This window comes from Xyrauchen texanus, chromosome 6 (genome assembly GCF_025860055.1).
Source record: "Xyrauchen texanus isolate HMW12.3.18 chromosome 6, RBS_HiC_50CHRs, whole genome shotgun sequence".
Lineage (NCBI taxonomy): Eukaryota > Metazoa > Chordata > Actinopteri > Cypriniformes > Catostomidae > Xyrauchen > Xyrauchen texanus.
This window is the reverse complement of record NC_068281.1, coordinates 27,448,346-27,468,637: the sequence shown is the minus strand read 5'-3', so window position 1 is coordinate 27,468,637 and position 20,292 is coordinate 27,448,346. Positions and strand designations below refer to the sequence as shown.

The following is a 20,292-nucleotide window of genomic DNA, read 5'->3' as shown; positions in this document are numbered from 1 at the left end:
AGTATGTTTACTTTTCAAGGCAATTGGTTTGCATGCTTTTTCTAAGTAAGGTCAACTAATTAGATTTTACATTGTTTGTACCTTTAAGACAGCAACTCTCAATGAAAATATTGCAAACAAATACCTTGCATATTTACACATCTAGACAGGAATGGCAAAACCACCTTAGGATTCATCCTATTCACCTCTCCCTTTTTAGAAAATAATATTTTTCATACTTTTCCTTTTAAAAAATTACTCAAATACAAAATTAAATAATTCAGGTAAAAAGGCACACCCTCGCACAGTGTATACATGTCAACATTTCAACACATACAGTAGAATATTTAGGATTACTTTGCAAACAATAATCCAGAAGAAGAAATATCACAATATCTATCTGTCATTATATATATATATATATATATATATATATATATATATATATATATATATATATATATATATATATACTAAAGGTCTCTGGGATCACACAAAGTTTCAACAATGATGAGAGAGAGAGAGAGAGAGAGAGAGAGAGAGAGAGAGAGAGAGAGAAATATCAACAGTAAGACCTAGAGTTAGGCAGCATTCTCTCCCTCTTTACAGTGCAGCTAAAAACACAGTACACAGATTCAAGCATCAAAATAGCGCCAGCACAATTACATTCTCTCACTTAGAGAATGGCCCATTGTAAACTTGCAAATTACTGTAAAAAAGGGAGGTACAAAATATGCTTCATTGTCATAATATGTTCTCTCAACAGCTAAACGACATAAAATAGGCAACGTTTTGTTCTTTCTCTAGGGATACAAAAGTGGCAATGCACATGTAACCCATCAGGTGCTTAACACATTCTATGAATCACTACTATTGCTTGACCCTCTGCGAGTCAGTGGTAAAACTGTAATCATTTTCATAAACATATGGGTGCATTAGATCATGTGCAAAAACAGTGGCTAGACAAAAGTTTTTTTGATAAACATTGTCGGAGTCAATTGCAAATATTGAGCTCCTGTGCAAGACATTACACTGCACAGCAGGCAGCTAATCTAAATCTAATTGGCTGATTGGAGCTTAACTATGAATTCTGAAGTTGAACCTGAAGTTGCATCCTTTTAAACCCACTGTTACATACGCTTAGTAAACAGATAGAAAAATGTATCTGATTTAAAGGTACTGCCTGCAGCTAAAGTGTAGCAATAGTGCTAAACTTTCAAAAAAAATATGCTCCAATTAATTTGTATTCTTACTCTCATAAAAAGCTATCAGGGCCAATTTATTTTAGAGATAGACATATCTTTGAACTATTTTATTTTATCTGGACATTTTAATTGAGAAAAAAAAATATATTTGCAGAAAATATAAGGGTAAAAAAAATTAAGCAGCTTTGAGAATTCCAGTCTCATAATTATACCACGTAGCTGGGCACAAACAACATCACTCGATTTCTCAATCAACAACATCCAACACAAGGTACAAAATGGTATATATATATAACACATTACTATATCAAATGTATCCCTTATTAATGACAGAGCCATAAACCTACTGAAAAAGAATAAATAACAGAGAAGAAAAAGAGATTGTAAACAAAAAAGATCTTGATATATCTCAAGCGTGATCCTCATGACAAGCGGGAGAGAAACTTTTTCCAGCAGAGCACATGTAACCACCTGTTTCTCTTCATTTTCACTGCATCCACCACTTCATTCCCTCCTTAGGCAGCAGTTAGGACAGGATGGTGGTGATGAAATCATATAATCGCTTTGAATATTGCTCAGGGTTAACTGTTGAGATCTCTGCCCCTGCCTGGGGAAACAAATGATATTTAGGGAAAGGATCAAAAACGATTTTACACCTTCCAACATGTGTATATTCTGAGTAAACTTGGCACTAATTAAGCAATAGCATTTAGGGGAATTAAGCATTTGTAAATTAATTTTATAGGTGAATTGCAAACAGCAGTTCTGGCACTGTGGGGAAACATGTTCACATGGGAAATCGACATGTTGCTTCCTAAATTTAATGTGACCTGAAATCAACCCCATTCAGATGAATTACTAACAGGCATTCTTCATCTGACATTTTTGCATCAATTCCAGTCTGAATACAGTTCCCTTTATAACGCTACTTGTAGCATGTTGCGCAAGCACGTGTTCTTGTCCTGAGGGAACAAGAAGTACTCGCATTCAGATAAACAATGGTGAGCATGATTCAAATGTTGCATTTTCGCTTGAAAATTACATTTGACACCACTAACAGTTAGGTTTAGGGTTGGGGTTTAGGTAAGGGGGTAGAGTTAAAGTATGTAAATTTGTATATAAATACAGAATATAAAATATGCATTCCTGTTGACTGTATTTCATCATTGACAACTAAAAATTCAACTCGCTTTTGGCGCCACTCTGTAGACATCATCCCAGAAAATGAACCTCACACATGCCTAATACCTGCCCAATACTTCCATCTTCTGCAAATTTTACCAAGCACAGACAAATTTCAGCAACAAAACTTTCAACTTTTGTTGATAAATTCACAGTGTGATCTGTCTGAAGAAGGAAGGAGATGCTACTTGAAGGGTTGTTCCAAACGAAAGTGAGCACCTGAATTCCTTCATGAAGGGCCCTTCAACAAGGACATTGGCGAAGGGTACAAGCAATGGTCACTTGGTGGACGTAATTTTGCCATTTACGGTAACATTATTCTAGCGGTTGCATTCTCACAGTTCATTCTGAAACCTGAGGTAAATTTACGTGAATAGGTATGTTTGAATAAGTTTAAATGATCCAATATGATTAAACAGTGCTTGCTCGGGAGAGAATCCTCAATAGATGGGTAGCGGTACACAAACTTTTGGATAGAATTACATCCAGACCTCTATGTCGTTCTTCAGCTTCTCCAGGAACATTTTCTTGTTCTCCTCATCTGGTTATCTGTTTTTTTAAAACCCTTAGTTGCTCTCATACACCCAAAAGTGAAAAATATTCTTTAAATGTTTGTTTACTCTTCCCATACGGTATACAGAGACACAGTATGCAGCTTTAAAAAATATTTAAGGTTAATCTGTCACAATACTTTTAACAGCTATAAGCACAAATTTTACCACAATGCTAAATCAAAAGTAACTTTTAGATTCAAGTGGAAACACACGCAAGTGCTCAGTCCTTCAGAGTGAGAAGGACATTGGCACACTCACTTGCGAAGGAATTCACACTTTTTAATATATTTTTTCTGCTTTTTCTCCCAATTTGGCATGCCCAATTCACAATGTGCTTGTAAATCATGGTTGCGTAGTGATTCGCCTCAATCCGGGGAGCGGAGGACAAATCCCAGCTGCCTCTGCGTCTGAGACCGTCAGCCTGCACATCTTATCACATGGCTTGTTGAGCGCGTTGCCACAGAGACATTGCGCATGTGGAGACTTCACGCCATCCAACGCTGCATCCATGCGCCCACCGAGAACGAACAACATTATAGCGACCACGAGGAGGTTACCCCATGCAACTCTACCCTCCCTAGCAACCGGGCCAAATTGGTTGCTTAGGAGACCTGGCTGGAGTCACTCAGTATGTTGGTAGCCAGCATCTTTACCACTGATTCCCTCTTTAAAGAATTGCAGTTGTGTTTCTTACCCCATGTTTGACTGTCTTTGCCGCATGGGCTGCTTTCTTCTTGGCATCATACAGAGTGAGGATGTCAATCACTGCCATGAAGTAGATCTCTTTTTTAGGAGCACCTGTAGGGGAGAAAAGCTAAATTTTTACTGCAAGCAAGAACTGGAATGAAGTGAAACTATATGGCTACATGTATAGTACTTACCATTGGAATAATATCCTTCTTTACAGTTCATTGTAACACATACTTAATGGAAATACAGTAAGGCCCTTTAGTAAGGACAATTTTTTATGGTTGAAGAATATACTTTTAATATTTTAAACTTTTTGGACTCTTTTGACTACAAAGAACATCCTAGTAGCAACCACACAGCTCACACTATAAATCTATCGAAACACCATAGTAACCACCTAGCAACACCCTAGCGATATTACTGAGACATCAATTATTTCAAATTAAAAGAAAGCTTCTTCACATAAGTGACCAAATGTAATTAATTAATTTAGTTCTAGCTGAAAAGCTACTCACTTTCATGGCTCTTGATGGCATACACATCGATGGTGGGGTCAAACTCTCCTGGGCCCAGAGGCCTACTGCTGTCTAGTGTGTTACTGGGGCTATCTGGAGGGGAGCCGGTGGCCCCTCCATCACTTTCTGTCCCCTCCTCCTCCCCAGCGTCATTGTCTTCACTCTCCTCCTCGGGCTGTTCCTGCTCCCCTCGCTCCACATCATGGATCCCCACCAGCAGACTGTAGTCCATCAGCTTCAGCTGGGCAAGGAACTGTCAATACATAAGGCGCAACACATATGGGTAATTACGGTGAATAGGTATGTTTGAATAAGTTTAAATGATCCAATATGATTAAACAGTGCTTGCTCGAGAGAGAATCCTCAATAGATGAGTAGCTGTACACAAACTTTTGGATAGAATTACATCCAGACCTCTACGTCGTTCTTCAGCTTCTCCAGGAACATTTTCTTGTTCTCCTCATCAATGTGGATCTTCTGGCCATCATTGATGAAGTCATTGTCTTTGTAAGTTGGAAGCTCCTTAGTCTGTTCACATTGGAAAAAAGCGTTAAAGTTCATTTAAGCTGTATTTTTTACTTTATGGATGATGCAATTGTGTCATTAGCATACAATATCATAAATTCACATTTTATCATTTTGATTTGTTGATATGATTCTCTATGATTGACACAATCAATGTGTCAATGTTTCGAAATGAAACATTATAACATAGAATAATATTTAGCAATAGTAAAAAAAAAAAAAAATAATAATAAATGTTTCTTCTTGTTTTCATCAGCTTTCTTTGATATTATCCAACAATCAATTCAGTGTTTAAAAATAAATACAGCCTGGTCAGTGATGGCCTACTGCTGTTATGCCCTACCCACACAGTACAAATTAGAGTATGTTCTCATATCACTAAGTGAGCTCAAAAACAGAACATTACAGATGGTGTCTGTTGTAATTTCAATGTGGACACTCACTGCAATGGTGTGTGATTTAGATTTCATGATTATAGTAAACAATTAGCACATTTATAATAATTACAGTGATTAAACCTAAATGCCCCCTTACACAAAGATCAGTGATTACAACCCAAAGTGTACAGTTAGGATCAAGCTCAACTCATGAATTTGATTTTCATGCATTAGATTTGTTAAAACATATTTGACTATACGTACACCTGTATAGCAAGCAATTATTTTAACAAAAATCAAATCAATAGAACAATATTTAACCAGAGTGACATCCAAACATAACTTTGCTCTATATGGATAGTTTCTGTCTGAAGAACTAAACATTAAACAGAGCAGATCCCTCTAAGAACATCAAACCATCATTTTCAAAAAATTTGAAAGGATTCCTGAAGCAATGGATGAATTGTTGTGTTCAATCCAAACTAAAAGACAATTCAGATGCTTAGATGAAGGCTATATAATTTTTTTTTTTAAAACCACTGGCTTAGCAGAACACACTTATAATATATAATAATGGCACAATACTCTTCCAGTTCTTTTTAGAATTCCAGCAGAGATAGTCGAAGATGTTATTTCTGGAACAGGACATCAAAAAGTACCGTCACTGGCCTCGGGTCTATGGTCCCTTGAGGGATCCAGAGGGAACAGTGCTTTGCTGAGGCAAAATGTGAGGTGATGCATGTTGAAGAAGAACAGAGCAATATGGGACAGTTCTTTGCTGATGTGTCCTTACGTGTCTTATGGCGCAGTAAAAGCGTGTGGCAATCCGGATGGTTTGTAGCTTTTGGCTCATGCGAGATTTGGATGGAGCCCCCTCCTCAGGTTGGCGTGGCTGCCAAGAAAAAGGAAGGAAGATGCAAGCACTCACTGATCAGTTTGTGGAGGTGATGAGCTGAAACGTTTTCATGATAACTTTGGGAAAACCTTTTTGTATTTAGTTATTCAAAAGGGTGAGAACACTCAATTTCTTAAAGACATATGTTCAACATGTAAAGCCTTCAGAATGTGGTGAAAATGTCTTAATTTAAAAAATACAAAGAGATGAAAGTTTCACCAATTGCATGCATCAAAAGGAACACAAAAAAGTACAGAGTGATAGAAAATCGATTGATAGCATGGCTGTTATACAGTAAACAATGAGTGAAGAAACAAAATATCACAGAAGAATGTTTAGGAAATCACAATTTAAAAAACTGGAAACATTGCATAAAATACATTGAAAGACAATAAACTCTAGTCTGTATATGACACATATTTACAAATATACAGCTGTTAATATTTGCCAGAGAGTATCATATACAGCATTAGAATAGATTTCAATGGAGGAGAAATAAATCAACATAGAAATAATCCATCATACCAGCAAGATTAACATGCATATACAAAAAAAAAAAGAATATACATGCAAATCATTCACATGCCCTTCATATGTACATAGGTATTAGAAAAACACAAGATCAGGTTTGCCTAATGTGAGAGAATGTTATAAAATGCTATATATTTTTCTGTAGTTTTCACACATTAAATCAATATATTCAATAAATTGAGTTCCAAGTGTAATCCAACAGTCAAAAGTTCCTATCAGCAGTTTTGATTTTTTCTGAAACCCATTTCAGTCTGGCCAATCACATTTACATTCTGATTCCATTATCATCTGTCAATCTTTGATTAATTACTTGCAATGGTTTGTGTTAGTACCTCACTCTTTACATGCAGAGATCAGTGCACTTGAATTACGGTGCAAAACGATATGGGATATCACCATATAAGGGATACTAAGGTAGGGGATACCAGCAGCATATCACCCTGCAGCTCTCACCTGGTTACCCACTGAAGCGAAGCAGGGTTGAGCCTGGCTAATACCTGGATGGGCAACCTGCTCTGGAAAACTATGGTTGCTGCTGGAATAGCTGCTGGAATCTGTGTGGGTCCTAATGCCCCAGTATATTGACAGGGACACTATACTTGACAAAACAATTTCTTTCGAATGAAATGTTAAATTAAGGTCCTGACTTTGGCCCAACTAGTGCACTATGGCTGCTCTCACATCATCCAGGTGGATGCTGCACACTTGTAGTGGTTGATGAGAGACCCTCAATACTATGTAAAGTACTTTGAGTGCCTAGAAAAGCGCTATCTAAAATGTAAGGAATATATCAAGGTTCTTAGGTTTAAGTTGACACCATTAGACTATAAAGTGCAATTTTCCATAAATATATTTCGTGAAGCAAAAGAAATCAAGCAAACTGAATTGAGCACAGATTATTATTATTATTTGTAAAAAAAAAAAATGTTTACATGTAAACCTCCTTTCATCCCCTTGTGCTTTCTTTATATGATAAAAAGAAAATGAAAGTTGGAAATTTAAAGTTGGAAATTTAAAATTGAAAAATTTACCTTTTCTTTGTCACTAGCCTCTCTGGCCACTGTGGATCCCTAAAAAAGTTGTTCAGAGATTTTTTTTTTTTTAATACATATTGTGGTATCCTTTACTCACCCTCATGTTTTTCCAACCCTGTATGACTTTCTTTTTTAGAACACGAAAGGAGATGTTAGGTAGAACGTTAGCCTCAAGCCCAACGTAAACTTTGAATTTGACACGAACGTTCAGCGTCAAGTAGAACGTGAGCCTATCAATGTATCCTCCAGAAATGCCCAAAACAGGACCCTGTGATGACCTTAGATTTGGCCCAACTTGCCATATTTGACAAGAGGAAAAAAAAACAAAAAAACATGCTATTGATGCAGCTCTTCATTGCATTAGTTAAGCAGATTGAAGAGTAATGTTTTTATATTATGAAATCATCAAGTAGGGGAACCACTGCAACTTTTATATTTTAATATAATACAGTTTGAAATAATACATCATTTATTTTCAGCCCATGGCCGTCGATTTTTGGCCCTTCGTAGGAAAAAGTTTGGGCACCTCTGACTGTGCGCGCATACACATGTGTTTGGCACATGCGCTCTACGACTGTTATAAGACACTGGACTATTTCTCTTCAGCAGTTTAGACCCATAGAGATGTCTTTATATTCCTTCAGACTCGAGTTATACAAATGCAGGTACCTCCAGACGTTCTCACACACCCGCTTTTGACGTGCACGTCCACATCCACTGTTGTTGATTTCGTTTTTCTCCTGTTCTTTACTGCCGATTACATCTTCTAGTGTATATTCATTAAATAAACAGCTCAAATGTGAGTATTGCCACCTTGTGGACCCAGTAATTCATACAAATATTTCCAAGCGCATGCACAGTCTGTGTGTTCAAAGATGTACAGTTAGAAAAATTGGGCTGCACATGTTCAATACTCAAGCATTCTGCTGATGACAAGATTTGTATCACAAGTCCTATGCGTGGGCGTTCAGCGTTTGCGTCTGACCGAAGTATACTTTAGGCTTCAGTCATCATTCACTTTCATTGAATCTTTTTTTCCATTCAATGAAAGCAAATGGCGATTGAGGTTAATATTCTTCCTAAATCTCATTTTGTGTTCCACAGAAGAAAGTCATATAGGTTTGGAACAACATGAGGGTGAGTGGTTCATAACACATTCATATGATATGATAAGGTCTAGGTTCATAACACATTCATAAGCCGTTATATAAAGCATTTTTGTCTGTCATCACGAACCTTTAGATCATATTTTTTGTAAACAGGCAGCCGGTGGCTAAAAACATTGCGAGTGACGATCATGTAGGTCTCATCTCCATCCACAGTGAGGCGATACATGCCCAGAAACTGAGGGAGCAGCGTGTTGCCATGGCACTCCACTATATACTACAGGGGACAAACACAAAAAATCCTTCAGTTCATTGCATGTGAAGATCATTTTAGTCTAGAAATAGTTTTTCCCTCTACCTGGTGGTACTTCTTCAGAATGTTGTGCATCTCAGCTACGTCCTCACTGGTGATGATCTTGATAAGATATCTCTTGTTGTATGAGGTATGGAAACGAGCTCCACTGCGGCCCTGAGCGTCACTGGGAATTGGGGCCCTGCGTGTCAGAGAGTTCTGCCACAGGAGGAAAGAATAGCACACTGCTAACACCAGACAAACTTGCACTACACTGCTCCCATAAAACAGTGCCAAAAAGCCAATGCTGGCACTTCTCCTAACCTGGAGTCTGCAGTCAGCCTGGAATGCCAGACTGTACAGTCTGGACACTTCTTTTTTTGAACCTCATCACATATGGAAATATGTTCACAGATTTTGCACATTCGGATGGCAAAGTGCCTTGTCTTGTCTTTCTATAACAACAGAAAATGTGAGACGCACATAATAGCGTATTAGGCTAACATGTGAATTTGCATTAAAAAAAACTGCATTATCCAACCAAGCAAAAGTAAAGTGATTTTTTTTGTGCTTCGAGGTGATCTTCAGTCCAGTTGCCAAAAATATGAGGCCTCTATGATTTGCTGCTCTAGTCATACACTGTGTGTAGCTGTTGTACTGTGTGTTATTATTTATTTTACCAAGGTTCAAAGCTGTTAAAATATCTTCGCAGCTATGCAAAGTTACATTTATTTTGTAGATATTTATATTAGATGCCTTTATCGATTTGAGGTTTTATGTAAGTCACCTGGAGATAGTTAAAGACAAATGCAATATGGTGCTAAAACTGTGCTTTCACTTCAGTGAAAAGGTAAATGCTGATTCCTTTGATCACAGTGCTGGCACAACAGTAGTGTAAGTGCAGTATTGAGGCTTTCTGGGAAATGGGCCAAATTCAATAAACAATTTTCTGCAAATAGCATTTCTAGCAAGGTTTTCTAAGCCTGAAAGATATTATAATTTGATGTTTGCTGTATAAAATAAAATGTATTATTATTGAAGTTTACTTACACTGGTTCAAATTAACTAAGAAATCAAAGACAGCTTAATTTTTTAATTTAAGGGTTCATATGATGAGAAATTTAAATAAATTTTATCTTTGAGATCTTAAGATTCCATAAGATCTTGATTCACAGTACTATATAAACACACAGTAACTTTAAGAAATCAAAACTTCCTCCCCAGTCCAAAAATTATATTTATTAAAACAAAGTAGCACACAAATAAATGCATCAACAAATGGGTGTCTACATTTAAATTTTAATTATGCATAATTGGTGATCAGAAACACTGCGCTGTATGGCTGTGTGTGGCACATCAACAAGTTCCTGCAGTTTATTTTTATATGATCCCTGATTTTTTCCAACCTGATTTAATAGAATCACATAACTATACCTACATTTTGCGAGATTACTTTTATGTGATTGTTGTATGTATCAGTTTCCTGGTGAAATAAACACTTTTGAAATAAAAATAAATTCACTTTCACACAAATCACCAGTAAAACCGTCAGCTTATCATATCATAAACGTTTTCATTTCGCCCTGTTCCTCCCACAATGTTATATTATGACATCTACACTAATAGTACATTACTTGTAAGGTGATCAGTTTGAATGTTTGCATTACAATATTAACAACTACATTTGCAAGCTTATTCAAGCATGGTCAAGTTGCGTGGTTCATCAATTGATGGAGCATTGCACTTGCGATGAAAAGGACTGGGGTATGAGTCCCATAAATCAGGTGAGTCAACACTTAAACCAAAAGTGTCATAGAAGCATCACAAAATTATGTTGTTCAATAGAGAATACATTTTCAAAACCTCATCTATTTTTCATCTCACATTTGCTTTTTATGACACTATCAGTTAGGTTTACGTTTAAGGGGGTTGCACACAGAACGCATCTGACGGATGGTATGGCGCATTCTAAAATTCGAAACAGCTGTTCAATGAAGGTACAAGCACCGCTGCCGAGGAGCATCTTCCGGCGGCCCCACGCTACGACTCAGGTGGCAGCTCAAATTTCTGCTGCACCTCGGAGTGCAACTCACATATTTTCCATTAAATTCGACCCAAATAATTATCGATGGACATTGATTATTTACTCTAGTGTTGTTCATTCTCAAAGAAAGGAAAATCCTTGGTAACCTTTGTGTGTACTGTCTTACACCTGAACCGCATTGACGCGCCCTTTGTTTCATACCTGCGCCATGTCGTAGCCATGACGAGGCATGGTGATTCTCGTCCGGTGTGTGACCACCTTTAGGGTAGGGAGGTAGATTATGTTGATTTAAAACTCAGTACAGCATTAACCTTAAAAACCTCATCTGTTGGGGGCCTGGGTAGCTCAGCAAACAAAGATGCTAACTACCACACCTGGAGTCGCAAGTTCTAATCCAGGGCGTGCTGAGTGACTCCTGTCAGGCTTCCTAAGCAACCAAATTGGCCTGGCTGCTAGGGTGGGTAGTGTCAAGTTGGGTTAACCTCCTCGTGGTCGCTCTCAATGGGGTGCATGGTGGGATGTGCGTGGATGCCACAGAGAATAGCGTGAAGCCTCCACACATGCTAGGTCTCCGCAGTAACGCGCTCATCAAGATACGTGATAAGATGCGCAGATTGATGTCTCAGACGCGGAGGCAACTGAGATTCATCCTCCACCCAGATTGAGGTGAGTCGCTACGCCACCACAAGAAGCGCATTGGGAATTTCAAATTGAGGAGAAATGGGGAAAAAAATCCAACCAAAAAAAAAAAAAAACCCTCATCTGTTAATGAGAATCTGCACCACACGGTGGACATTTTCACTCCAGAACTGCCACAATGTATATCCGCCACTTAATGCAATTTTGCAATAATGCCGCCACAGTAACAATATTTTCATGAGATCAGATTTTCATGAGATCAGACTGATTATTTCACCAGCAGTCATATCACCCGGCAGCTCTTGCCTGGTTGCCCACTGAAGCTAAGCAGGGTTGAGCCTGGCCAGTACCTGGATGGGAGACCTCCTGGGGAAAACCAAGGTTGCTGCTGGAAGAGGTGTTAGGGAGGCCAGCAGGGGGTGCTCACCCTACGGTCTGTGTGGGTCCTAATGCCCCAGTATAGTGATGGAGACACTATCCTGTAAAAAGGTCCTGACTCTCTGTGGTCATTAAAAATCCCAGGACACCTAGGGATATAGCGCTATATAAATGTAAGGTATTATTATTTCAGTCCGATCTTTAAAGTTTGTGTGTCGCATCTCAGTGTGGATTTTTGGGGCTATGTCACAAACTAATGTGGGCTTTGCAAAGAGACTTATTGAAAGATAGGGTCATTTGTTCTTCAAAGCACAGCATAAATGTTTTATTCAAAGGCTAAATATTGAAATATGACCTTTAGATATAAAATCGTAATTTACATTAAAAGTAGACTTTAGGGGGAACATTTTTAATATGACCCCTTTAAGCACTTAGATACCTGATATTCCTGATCATCGATGGAGAACTTCTCCCTCAGATTGCGGAAGACTAGAGGACAGTACTCCTTAAACTTGAAATGGCTTGGCATGTTCTCTCTTTGTAAGTAGAAAAAAGGTGCAAAAGCCAATCACCGGCGAAAGCAAAGCAATGAACACATACATACAAAGCAAGATGATCATTCTAATTTTAACAAGATCATCTCAAGTCAGACTCTCTTACTTGTTGAAGAGGTGATTGTCCACCTTGATCTTAGAGTTGGCTTTGAAGTCATCAGGCATTAGCATAACAGGAATTTGGATGTGGCCGAGTTCATTTATCTACAAGCAAACAACAGAAGATGTCAAAGTGCAAAAAAGGAAAGAGCAATTCGCTCAAATCACACCAAATTCTAAAATGGTAAAGTTTAAGAATGATAAAGCTAAAGAAAATATAAAAAAATATTTATATCAGCTCTACAATACAACAGAAAGGCCTCTGGACCTGCTCCAAGTAAATAAATACAATATTTTTCTCATTTACAGAGCACTCTCTGCAGCACAGGGGCCATTTTGCAAAATGTGGTGCACTGCTGGACTACAGCCAAGAAACAACTTTATTTCACTAACAACAGGAGTAATGAAAAACAGTGCTGTCTGTACCAACAGGTTAAGCATTACTTATTTAGATGGACTGTCCACTTCCTTATTTAATACAAGTTAGTAGCCTGTCAGGTGTAATACCACCTACATGGCTACACATTTATGCAAGTCTAGTGACACTAACTGAATAAAGTATTTCTGTTAGTGTTAAAAAATGCTTGTCAGTCCTTCATAGTGGAATCTAGCCTGTTTATTTGACACTCCTTTTCTATCACACAAAAACACTTCTATGAGGTGCTGTGCGTATGCAGAGAGCTATTTCTGTGGATTTTCCTGTTCCTCCATCTGTCCCTGCCGCATCAGGGGGTGCCGTCCTGTCTTTTAAGAAGCATTTCACTAAATAAAAAATACTGGGCTTTGTTATTTAAAAGAGATGACTAAATTGTATGTAAAATAGGCAATCGTTTCTGAAACAACTATGTCCATGTACGATTTAAGTATAAGATAATGTGTTGATCAACAGAGTAATTTGGAAAACCGATCTAAAAAGTTTTTTTTTACCAAAAAAATTATTATCTGTGCTAGCTGTGCTTTACTACTCCAGCCACTGTGAGAACTTGGCAGTCCTATACTGCAGATTTAGATAAACTTTGTATGACAAATTGCTTGCTTAGTGTCTAAGTTGCTTTGGATAAAAGCGTCTGCTAAATAAATTTAAATGTGAACATGCTTCTTAATTTTTTGCCCTTACCCAAACCCCATATCTAAACATATCCTTAGAGTAAAGTTCCAAAGCATGATCTGAAGCATATTTAGAGTATGTTATGTATGACCGAAGAAAGTAATTGTCGAGTTTTAGAAGGAGACGAGGGAGAGGCTCCTGATTTGCTTGTGTAAATGTAGTATGAATTATTATGACCCAACTCATACAATTTCAAATGATTTAGCCAACTTATATGAATCCGTATGATTTCTCAGTGAGAGTGTGTTGACTGTTCTGAAAAGACTAAACAGGAATTAGTTGTCAGTCTCAAAGTAGGTGGGGCTCCAGGTCACACCTACCGATGATGTGGACAAATGGCAGTAAGGTGTTAACAGCTGGTAAGACATTTTCCTCAAAGTTTGTGTAGGCGAACTGTTATGAACCACCGAAGCACACTCAAAAACACCAAAAAGCCAAAATTAGTTCTGAATGACCTCACAACCATTTGTTTTTCGATTTCATAGAAAATGTGCTGGGGCATTTGGTCATGCAAGTTTGGAACAACAGAATGTTCCTTTTTGGATCTACTATTCCTTTAATACACTGATAACCAGTTTAAGAAAAATGTAACCTGATTATCCTCTAGTATGGAGTGCATCCATGTAACTATATCCAGATATAGAGGGTATGTGGTGTAGTGGCTCTGTGCCCCCACACCTTCTTTACACTTAGTTACATAATCAATGTACAATTTCATTTGGATAAGCCATTGAGATTAATCAATCAAGAGACCAGAGGCTTTTCCTGGGGAACATGTGTGCTGGGATACAGTATCATTACATGCAATTTTATACTTCCTTTTATTGCATTTCAAATCAGATCTGAAATAATAGCATCACTGGAGCCTGTTTTCTCAGCACACTAATATCTGTCAGCACATAAGGCTCATCACCCGGTTTATATAACACAATGGTACTACAAATTCACATCAATGGCAAATTACAGCATAGTTCCTTATGTGCTGAGAAAAAGCCTGACTGAGTGAGTTTCATTTCAGTCCCTAGTTAAGGCAATTTCTCATTCCTGCTACGATTAAAGTCTTCACTTCAGACTTCAGCTATACCTCATAGACTTATGTAAGCAACTTGAAAAAGCTTATCCGAGACTGTTCTGAATGGAAGATGAGGATGAGAGGATGAAAAATCTATGGGAGGGATAATAAAAGGAGAGAAGAGGGAAGAGAGGGTAAGGATTAGATGAGAGAGTTGAGATACAGTCATTAAGTAGTGGGAATGAATTGGGGGAAAAAGGACCATCAAGAATATGCTTGATGTAAAAACAAAAGAGGGTGTGGGCTATATGTAGTCAAGGGAGGGGCTCTACTGACCTAAATTGCAAAAATAGGCAAAAAACATGGGCGATATTCCTGAACACTGCATTTATGAGGTCCAAAGATCCCATTTGCCAATCATGTCAAACATGAAGGATGAACACCTTATTATGTACACATACATCCAATGACTGGTGAAAGAAAATTTAAATTCCTTTAAGATGGAAATGAAGCCAAGATGGAGCCAAGAATATACCAAAGTGTTTTAGATATTGTTCCATGTATTTTAGTCTCCAGGACTAATGAGAAAATGGGTCCAGGGTTGGGAGGGTTACTTTTGAAATGTATTCCACTACAGATTATAGAATACATGCTGTAAAATGTCATTTTTAACGTATTCCGTTAGATAACTCAAGGTCAGTAACATTGTGACAAATAGGAGGGCGGGGCCGGGCCATGATGACGCATGCCCCGCCCCTAATCAGGCTAATTATGTCGATGAGAGGGATAAAGGCTTGACAATATAAATAATCATTTAATGATTATCTTAAAACAGAAGAGGGTGTACATCATGCCTGGGGCTCTCGTTCTCCCGAACTGCCCTCTCGTTGGCTTGATTAGCCTAATTAGGGGCGGGCGTGCGTCATCACGGCCCAGCCCCGCCCTCCTATTTGCCACAAATATATTCTAAATACTTTGGATTACTTCGTCAGCACTGGTAGATTTTTTCTCTTGCATTGACTATAATTTAAATTGAAAAAAATAATTTAAACTGTAGTGGAATACAGTTACTTATATTTTGTATTTTAAATACGCAATCCTGTTATATGTATTCTGTTATTCCCCAACCCTGAATGGGTCATTATAACAACCTCTCGATTTCCTTCCACATAGCTTAACCAACAAGAGAAAATGGGAATACTTGTTGGCCTGGCTTTTTCTCTGTTACCTAAAAGGATATTTTGATGAACAGTGTAATGTTCTCTCAAAAGGATATGCTGAAGAGCTATAGAACTGTGTTTTATGTAGTTGTATACATTCTATAGTGAGGATGTTTTCAAAAATCAGGCGAAGCATAACTATATAAATATTTGGTGTGATCACCCTAACTTTAGAAGAGCACCAATTCACCTAGGTACACTTGCACATAGATTGGTTGTTCCAAGCATCTTGGAGAACTTGCCACATGTCTTCTATCTATTTAGGCTGTCTCAGTTGCTTCTGTCTCTTCGTGAAACCACAGACTGACTCAGTGATGTTGAGATCCGGGCTCTGGGGGCCATACCATCTGTTGCAGGAATCCTTGTTCTTCTATTCTACTCTGTTTGCAAAAGGAACGTTTGAAAATTTTCATTTCTTATTGACACACCAAAGCAGAAGTTACATATATATATATATATATATATATATATATATATATATATATATATAATATCATCTCAAGACATTAGATGTTTGTGAAACATCTAATGTGCTCTAATGTGACTTTTGCACAATAGCATTACTTTCATATGTACGTCTTCCAACAAATTGAATGGACTGCATTTTTTTAACAGCTGATGCACCTCTTTTGCCAGAAGTTGTGTACTGGCACACAGTGGTTTATTTTAGGTCAAAATAAAGACATAAAAAAGAATAAAATGATTAACCCAAATGGCCTTAAAAAATTAAGTATGACAATTTATGTTCCACAGTGACATAGCCATACAAGTTATGTGACCTACAAAGTCTGGTGGCATAAGATGCCACTATAAAATGCACAACAGCATTTTATATGTCGACCGATATATCGGTTTTGTCGATTAATCGGCACCGATAACAGATTTCTGGAATTATCGGTTATCTGCAAAAATCCACACTGATTTGTTGACTAGATGCTGCATAAATAGAGAACAGCAGTATGTTTGCCGACAAGGATGAGTGGACGCAAACATTAAAGCTAACCTCAAGCGGTTAGAACAATGAGACAAAAATACAAGCAATTTCTACCCAAATGTTTAAATGTCATGATTGTTACTATTAAAATACCATCTATTTGAATTAGTTTATATCCAGCAGGTCACATTTATGCATTCTTTAGCCAGCTAAGTTGCAAATTTAAAGCTAGTGACCTGAGAAAGCAAATCAATATCTTCATGCATCTGAGGGAAACATATAAACAAATCAGAAATGCATCTGATTTCAATAAAAAATTATTATCTTCACTGTAATACAGTGACTTCAGATCGATCACACTTTTTTTGCTAAAAAAGTTAGACACAGCGCAACAAATACTGTTTAACAGAAAGCAGGTGTCTCAATAAGTTATTTTTAATTAGACACATCATCTAAAAAAACAGCGCTCCTACACAAGACGTTGAACAAAAAAACCCAAAGGGGAAAAAGATGTTCATCTAGCGCACGTTTACATAGAAAAACAAAAGGATGGTTGCAAAATCCAAAATCCTTTGGCCATGGCGTCTTGCTCTCTTATAAGCATTTCTCAGATTAAGCAATGAGATGTTTAAATGCTTTGTCAGGAAAGATGTTCAACTTGGAAATGTGTGTCTCGAGAGCCTCATGTTCGGTTTCAGTCTGTTGTGTTCCGTCTGTTTGAACAGGCTTCTGGCCTGAGCTCATAGTCTGAGCCATTTCACCACCGAGTTCAACCGAATACCACTACTATCTGCGAATATTGCTACCCTACATACAACTGTAATGAATAAAAAACAATGTGTTATTTCACTGTTATTATGAAGCTTGAGTCTGGAGTAGTAGGAATCAGTGCAAGTGTAACACCATTGAAGCTTTTACCCCCTTCATTTTACTTTTAGCATTTGAGAATATGGACCAACTAAAACTTTATTTATTTATGCATATTAGTTAAAAATTAAGTGCTCTTTTTTTTAACAGTAAGTTTAGGAATGTTCTATGCAATAATACAGTATAATGGTGATGAATGGTTTATGTATTGCGCCCTCTTGTGGACTATGGAAACAGCGTCAATTTAAAAATCTGCTTACTTTAAAATTCGAATCTTATTTAACATATTAATATTTATTTCATTTAAAAAAGTGCCATACATTTTCATAGTTCAGTCAGTACTGTTTATTTTTTTTATAAAGTTCAGCACTATTTTACTTTGAATGTTTGTTTTTTTTCCTTCAGTATCAATTTTAAAACTATCGGTTGAATCGTTTATTGGCAGGCACTGCCCAACTTAGTTATCTGTATCAGTAAAATCCACTATCGGTTGACCTCTACAGCATTTTCAATGGACATTGCCTTAGGGATAACATCATATAATTGCCACTAACATGCATTACTCCTGATAAACTTCTGATAAAGGGAGACATACAGGAAATTTAAAAGCTTCTTAAATGGCAATTGAGAGGCGTGTAGATAGCATTCAGCAATGTGCAAAAAAACAACACATCTGACACCTTTGACTTCTTGACAAGTGTAATAATAATTATTAAGACTGATCGGTTAGTACCTCCACACAACAGAGGTACCAAATAATAGATTTGCCCATCTTCTTATGCATGTGCATTATGGGACCAACAAATGCCTCCCAGACACTGGTGTTGAGATTCCCAGGAGATCAATTAGGGCTTGTCTGATACCTGGAAATCTTCCATTCCCACTGGGGAAGCATACTTTAAACGCACCTTGTTGTCTAAGATTAAGAAATAGCAAATAGCGCTTAATTTGGTGAATACTAAACGCGAGAAATATGTTTAATTTTCTTGCAGAGTTAAGCACTCGCAATGGACGTGGAACAATGACCTAAATAGTGTCTACAGCATTTTACTAGCCATTCGGAGTCCTCAAGTACTACGACTGTGTGCCAAAGTCTCTCTCATCGGACATTTGTAACGCAACAGCTCTTGGAGACAGCAACAAAGTCGCGCGTTGAGAAATACCTCCAATGTTTAAAGTCGGATGTCAATGCAACCGTTTTCGAGTGATTAAGAAGCAGCTAGAGGACTTACATGCGCCAGCCTTCAATCCGCTCAGATGGCGCATCACCTGCTGTCATAAACCTGTAACAAAATGTAACCCTTACCGAGTGGTTCACTCCCCACATCAACACGCTGAGGAGCGGGTCGCTGGCCCGAAACAACTTCACCTTCTGAGACACGAAGTGTTTCTTTTTGGTTTTGCTGGCGATGGATGCAGCAAGGTTGCTGACTGCAGAGGCCATGTTTAGTGGATGAATGAAATCCCTCTCTGCGCGTGGCACTATGCGCGATGTCTCGTCACGAGCTGTTCAGAATCAGCAGCGCCCTGTCGGCTCTTCACGTGTGATTCCTTCGTTTCTTGTTTTAATGCAGCATGTTCATGCATCCCTCTGCAAACGCGCAGCTGACGGGCGATGAAAATCCCGCAGAAGTCCCCTATCCACCAACGCAAACCAGCTAACTGCTAGCTGTCATTGACGTTAGCTTGAAGGTTACAGTTGGCTGGATGTATGCGCTAATAGCCTACTCATTCACACAGCTTTGCGAACAAAATGTTTAGCTCGGCAAGGCATTCCACAAGCTCAAATTAATTATATCCTTATCCATTGTGGCTACACGTCAAATGTACTACTAACAATAATAAAACAAGAAGAACCGTCTTCCGATAAATAATGCAAATATTCCACGCCACTCCCATGTAAAGGTGTGCCACCTCATTTAAATCATGGCCGTTCACAACCGTTATGGTGGTATTTATAAATCCTTAACAATCGCTCAACGATGGACGAAACTAATCAAAACCAAGCAATATACCGAAAAAGGAAACGACGAAAAATGTCCTGCTAAAGTCTAGCGATGAAGACCGGGCATCTGAGCATCTACTGCGCCTGTATGCAGCAGCAGCATCTGACAGCTCTCAGCACGCTGGCACATAAATATTGTGCTTCACGTTAAGCTATTGACCAGGGCTGCATTTCCCAAAAGCATCGTAAGCCTAAGAAGATCGTAGAAACCACTGGTGCCAATGGTCTCTACGATCAAATTAAGCTTGCGATACTGTCTGGAAACGCAGCCCTGATGATGTACGACATGATCTACTCATACAGTGCTATTGGATTAAGTATCTCAACTATTGATTGGTGAATAATAGAAGCAAGGAGAGCTTTTTATGCTCAACCTCAAAAAAAGAAAGCTACGTATATCTAAAACCTCAAATATGCATTGCATGTAAGCATTTACTTCTTTGCTCTTCTTGTGTTAGGGAAAAATGGACACCTCGAAGGCTCGAATCAATTCTCTCAATTCTATCTATCTATCTATCTATCTATGCAATTGCAATATCCAATGCAA

At 38.0% G+C, this 20,292-nt stretch overlaps 1 protein-coding gene across 2 annotated transcripts; it reads right to left on the bottom strand.

Moving 5' to 3' along the window:
• Positions 1-455: 455 nt before the first annotated feature.
• Positions 456-19,853, bottom strand: pip4k2ab (phosphatidylinositol-5-phosphate 4-kinase, type II, alpha b). 2 transcript variants are annotated; one of them, XM_052128068.1, is made up of 11 exons: positions 19,047-19,853; positions 12,607-12,704; positions 12,386-12,482; positions 8,952-9,104; positions 8,724-8,870; positions 7,485-7,523; positions 5,821-5,919; positions 4,540-4,653; positions 4,126-4,378; positions 3,615-3,718; positions 456-1,791 (listed from the first exon to the last, which is right to left on the bottom strand). In XM_052128068.1, the coding sequence occupies exons 1-11, from the start codon at positions 19,182-19,184 to the stop codon at positions 1,711-1,713; spliced, it is 1,323 nt and encodes a 440-aa protein (XP_051984028.1). In that variant the 5' UTR covers positions 19,185-19,853; the 3' UTR covers positions 456-1,710. The 2 variants fall into 2 exon arrangements, with proteins under 2 accessions (XP_051984028.1, XP_051984029.1); XM_052128069.1 differs by lacking the exon at positions 5,821-5,919.
• Between the last annotated feature and the right edge of the window lie 439 nt (positions 19,854-20,292).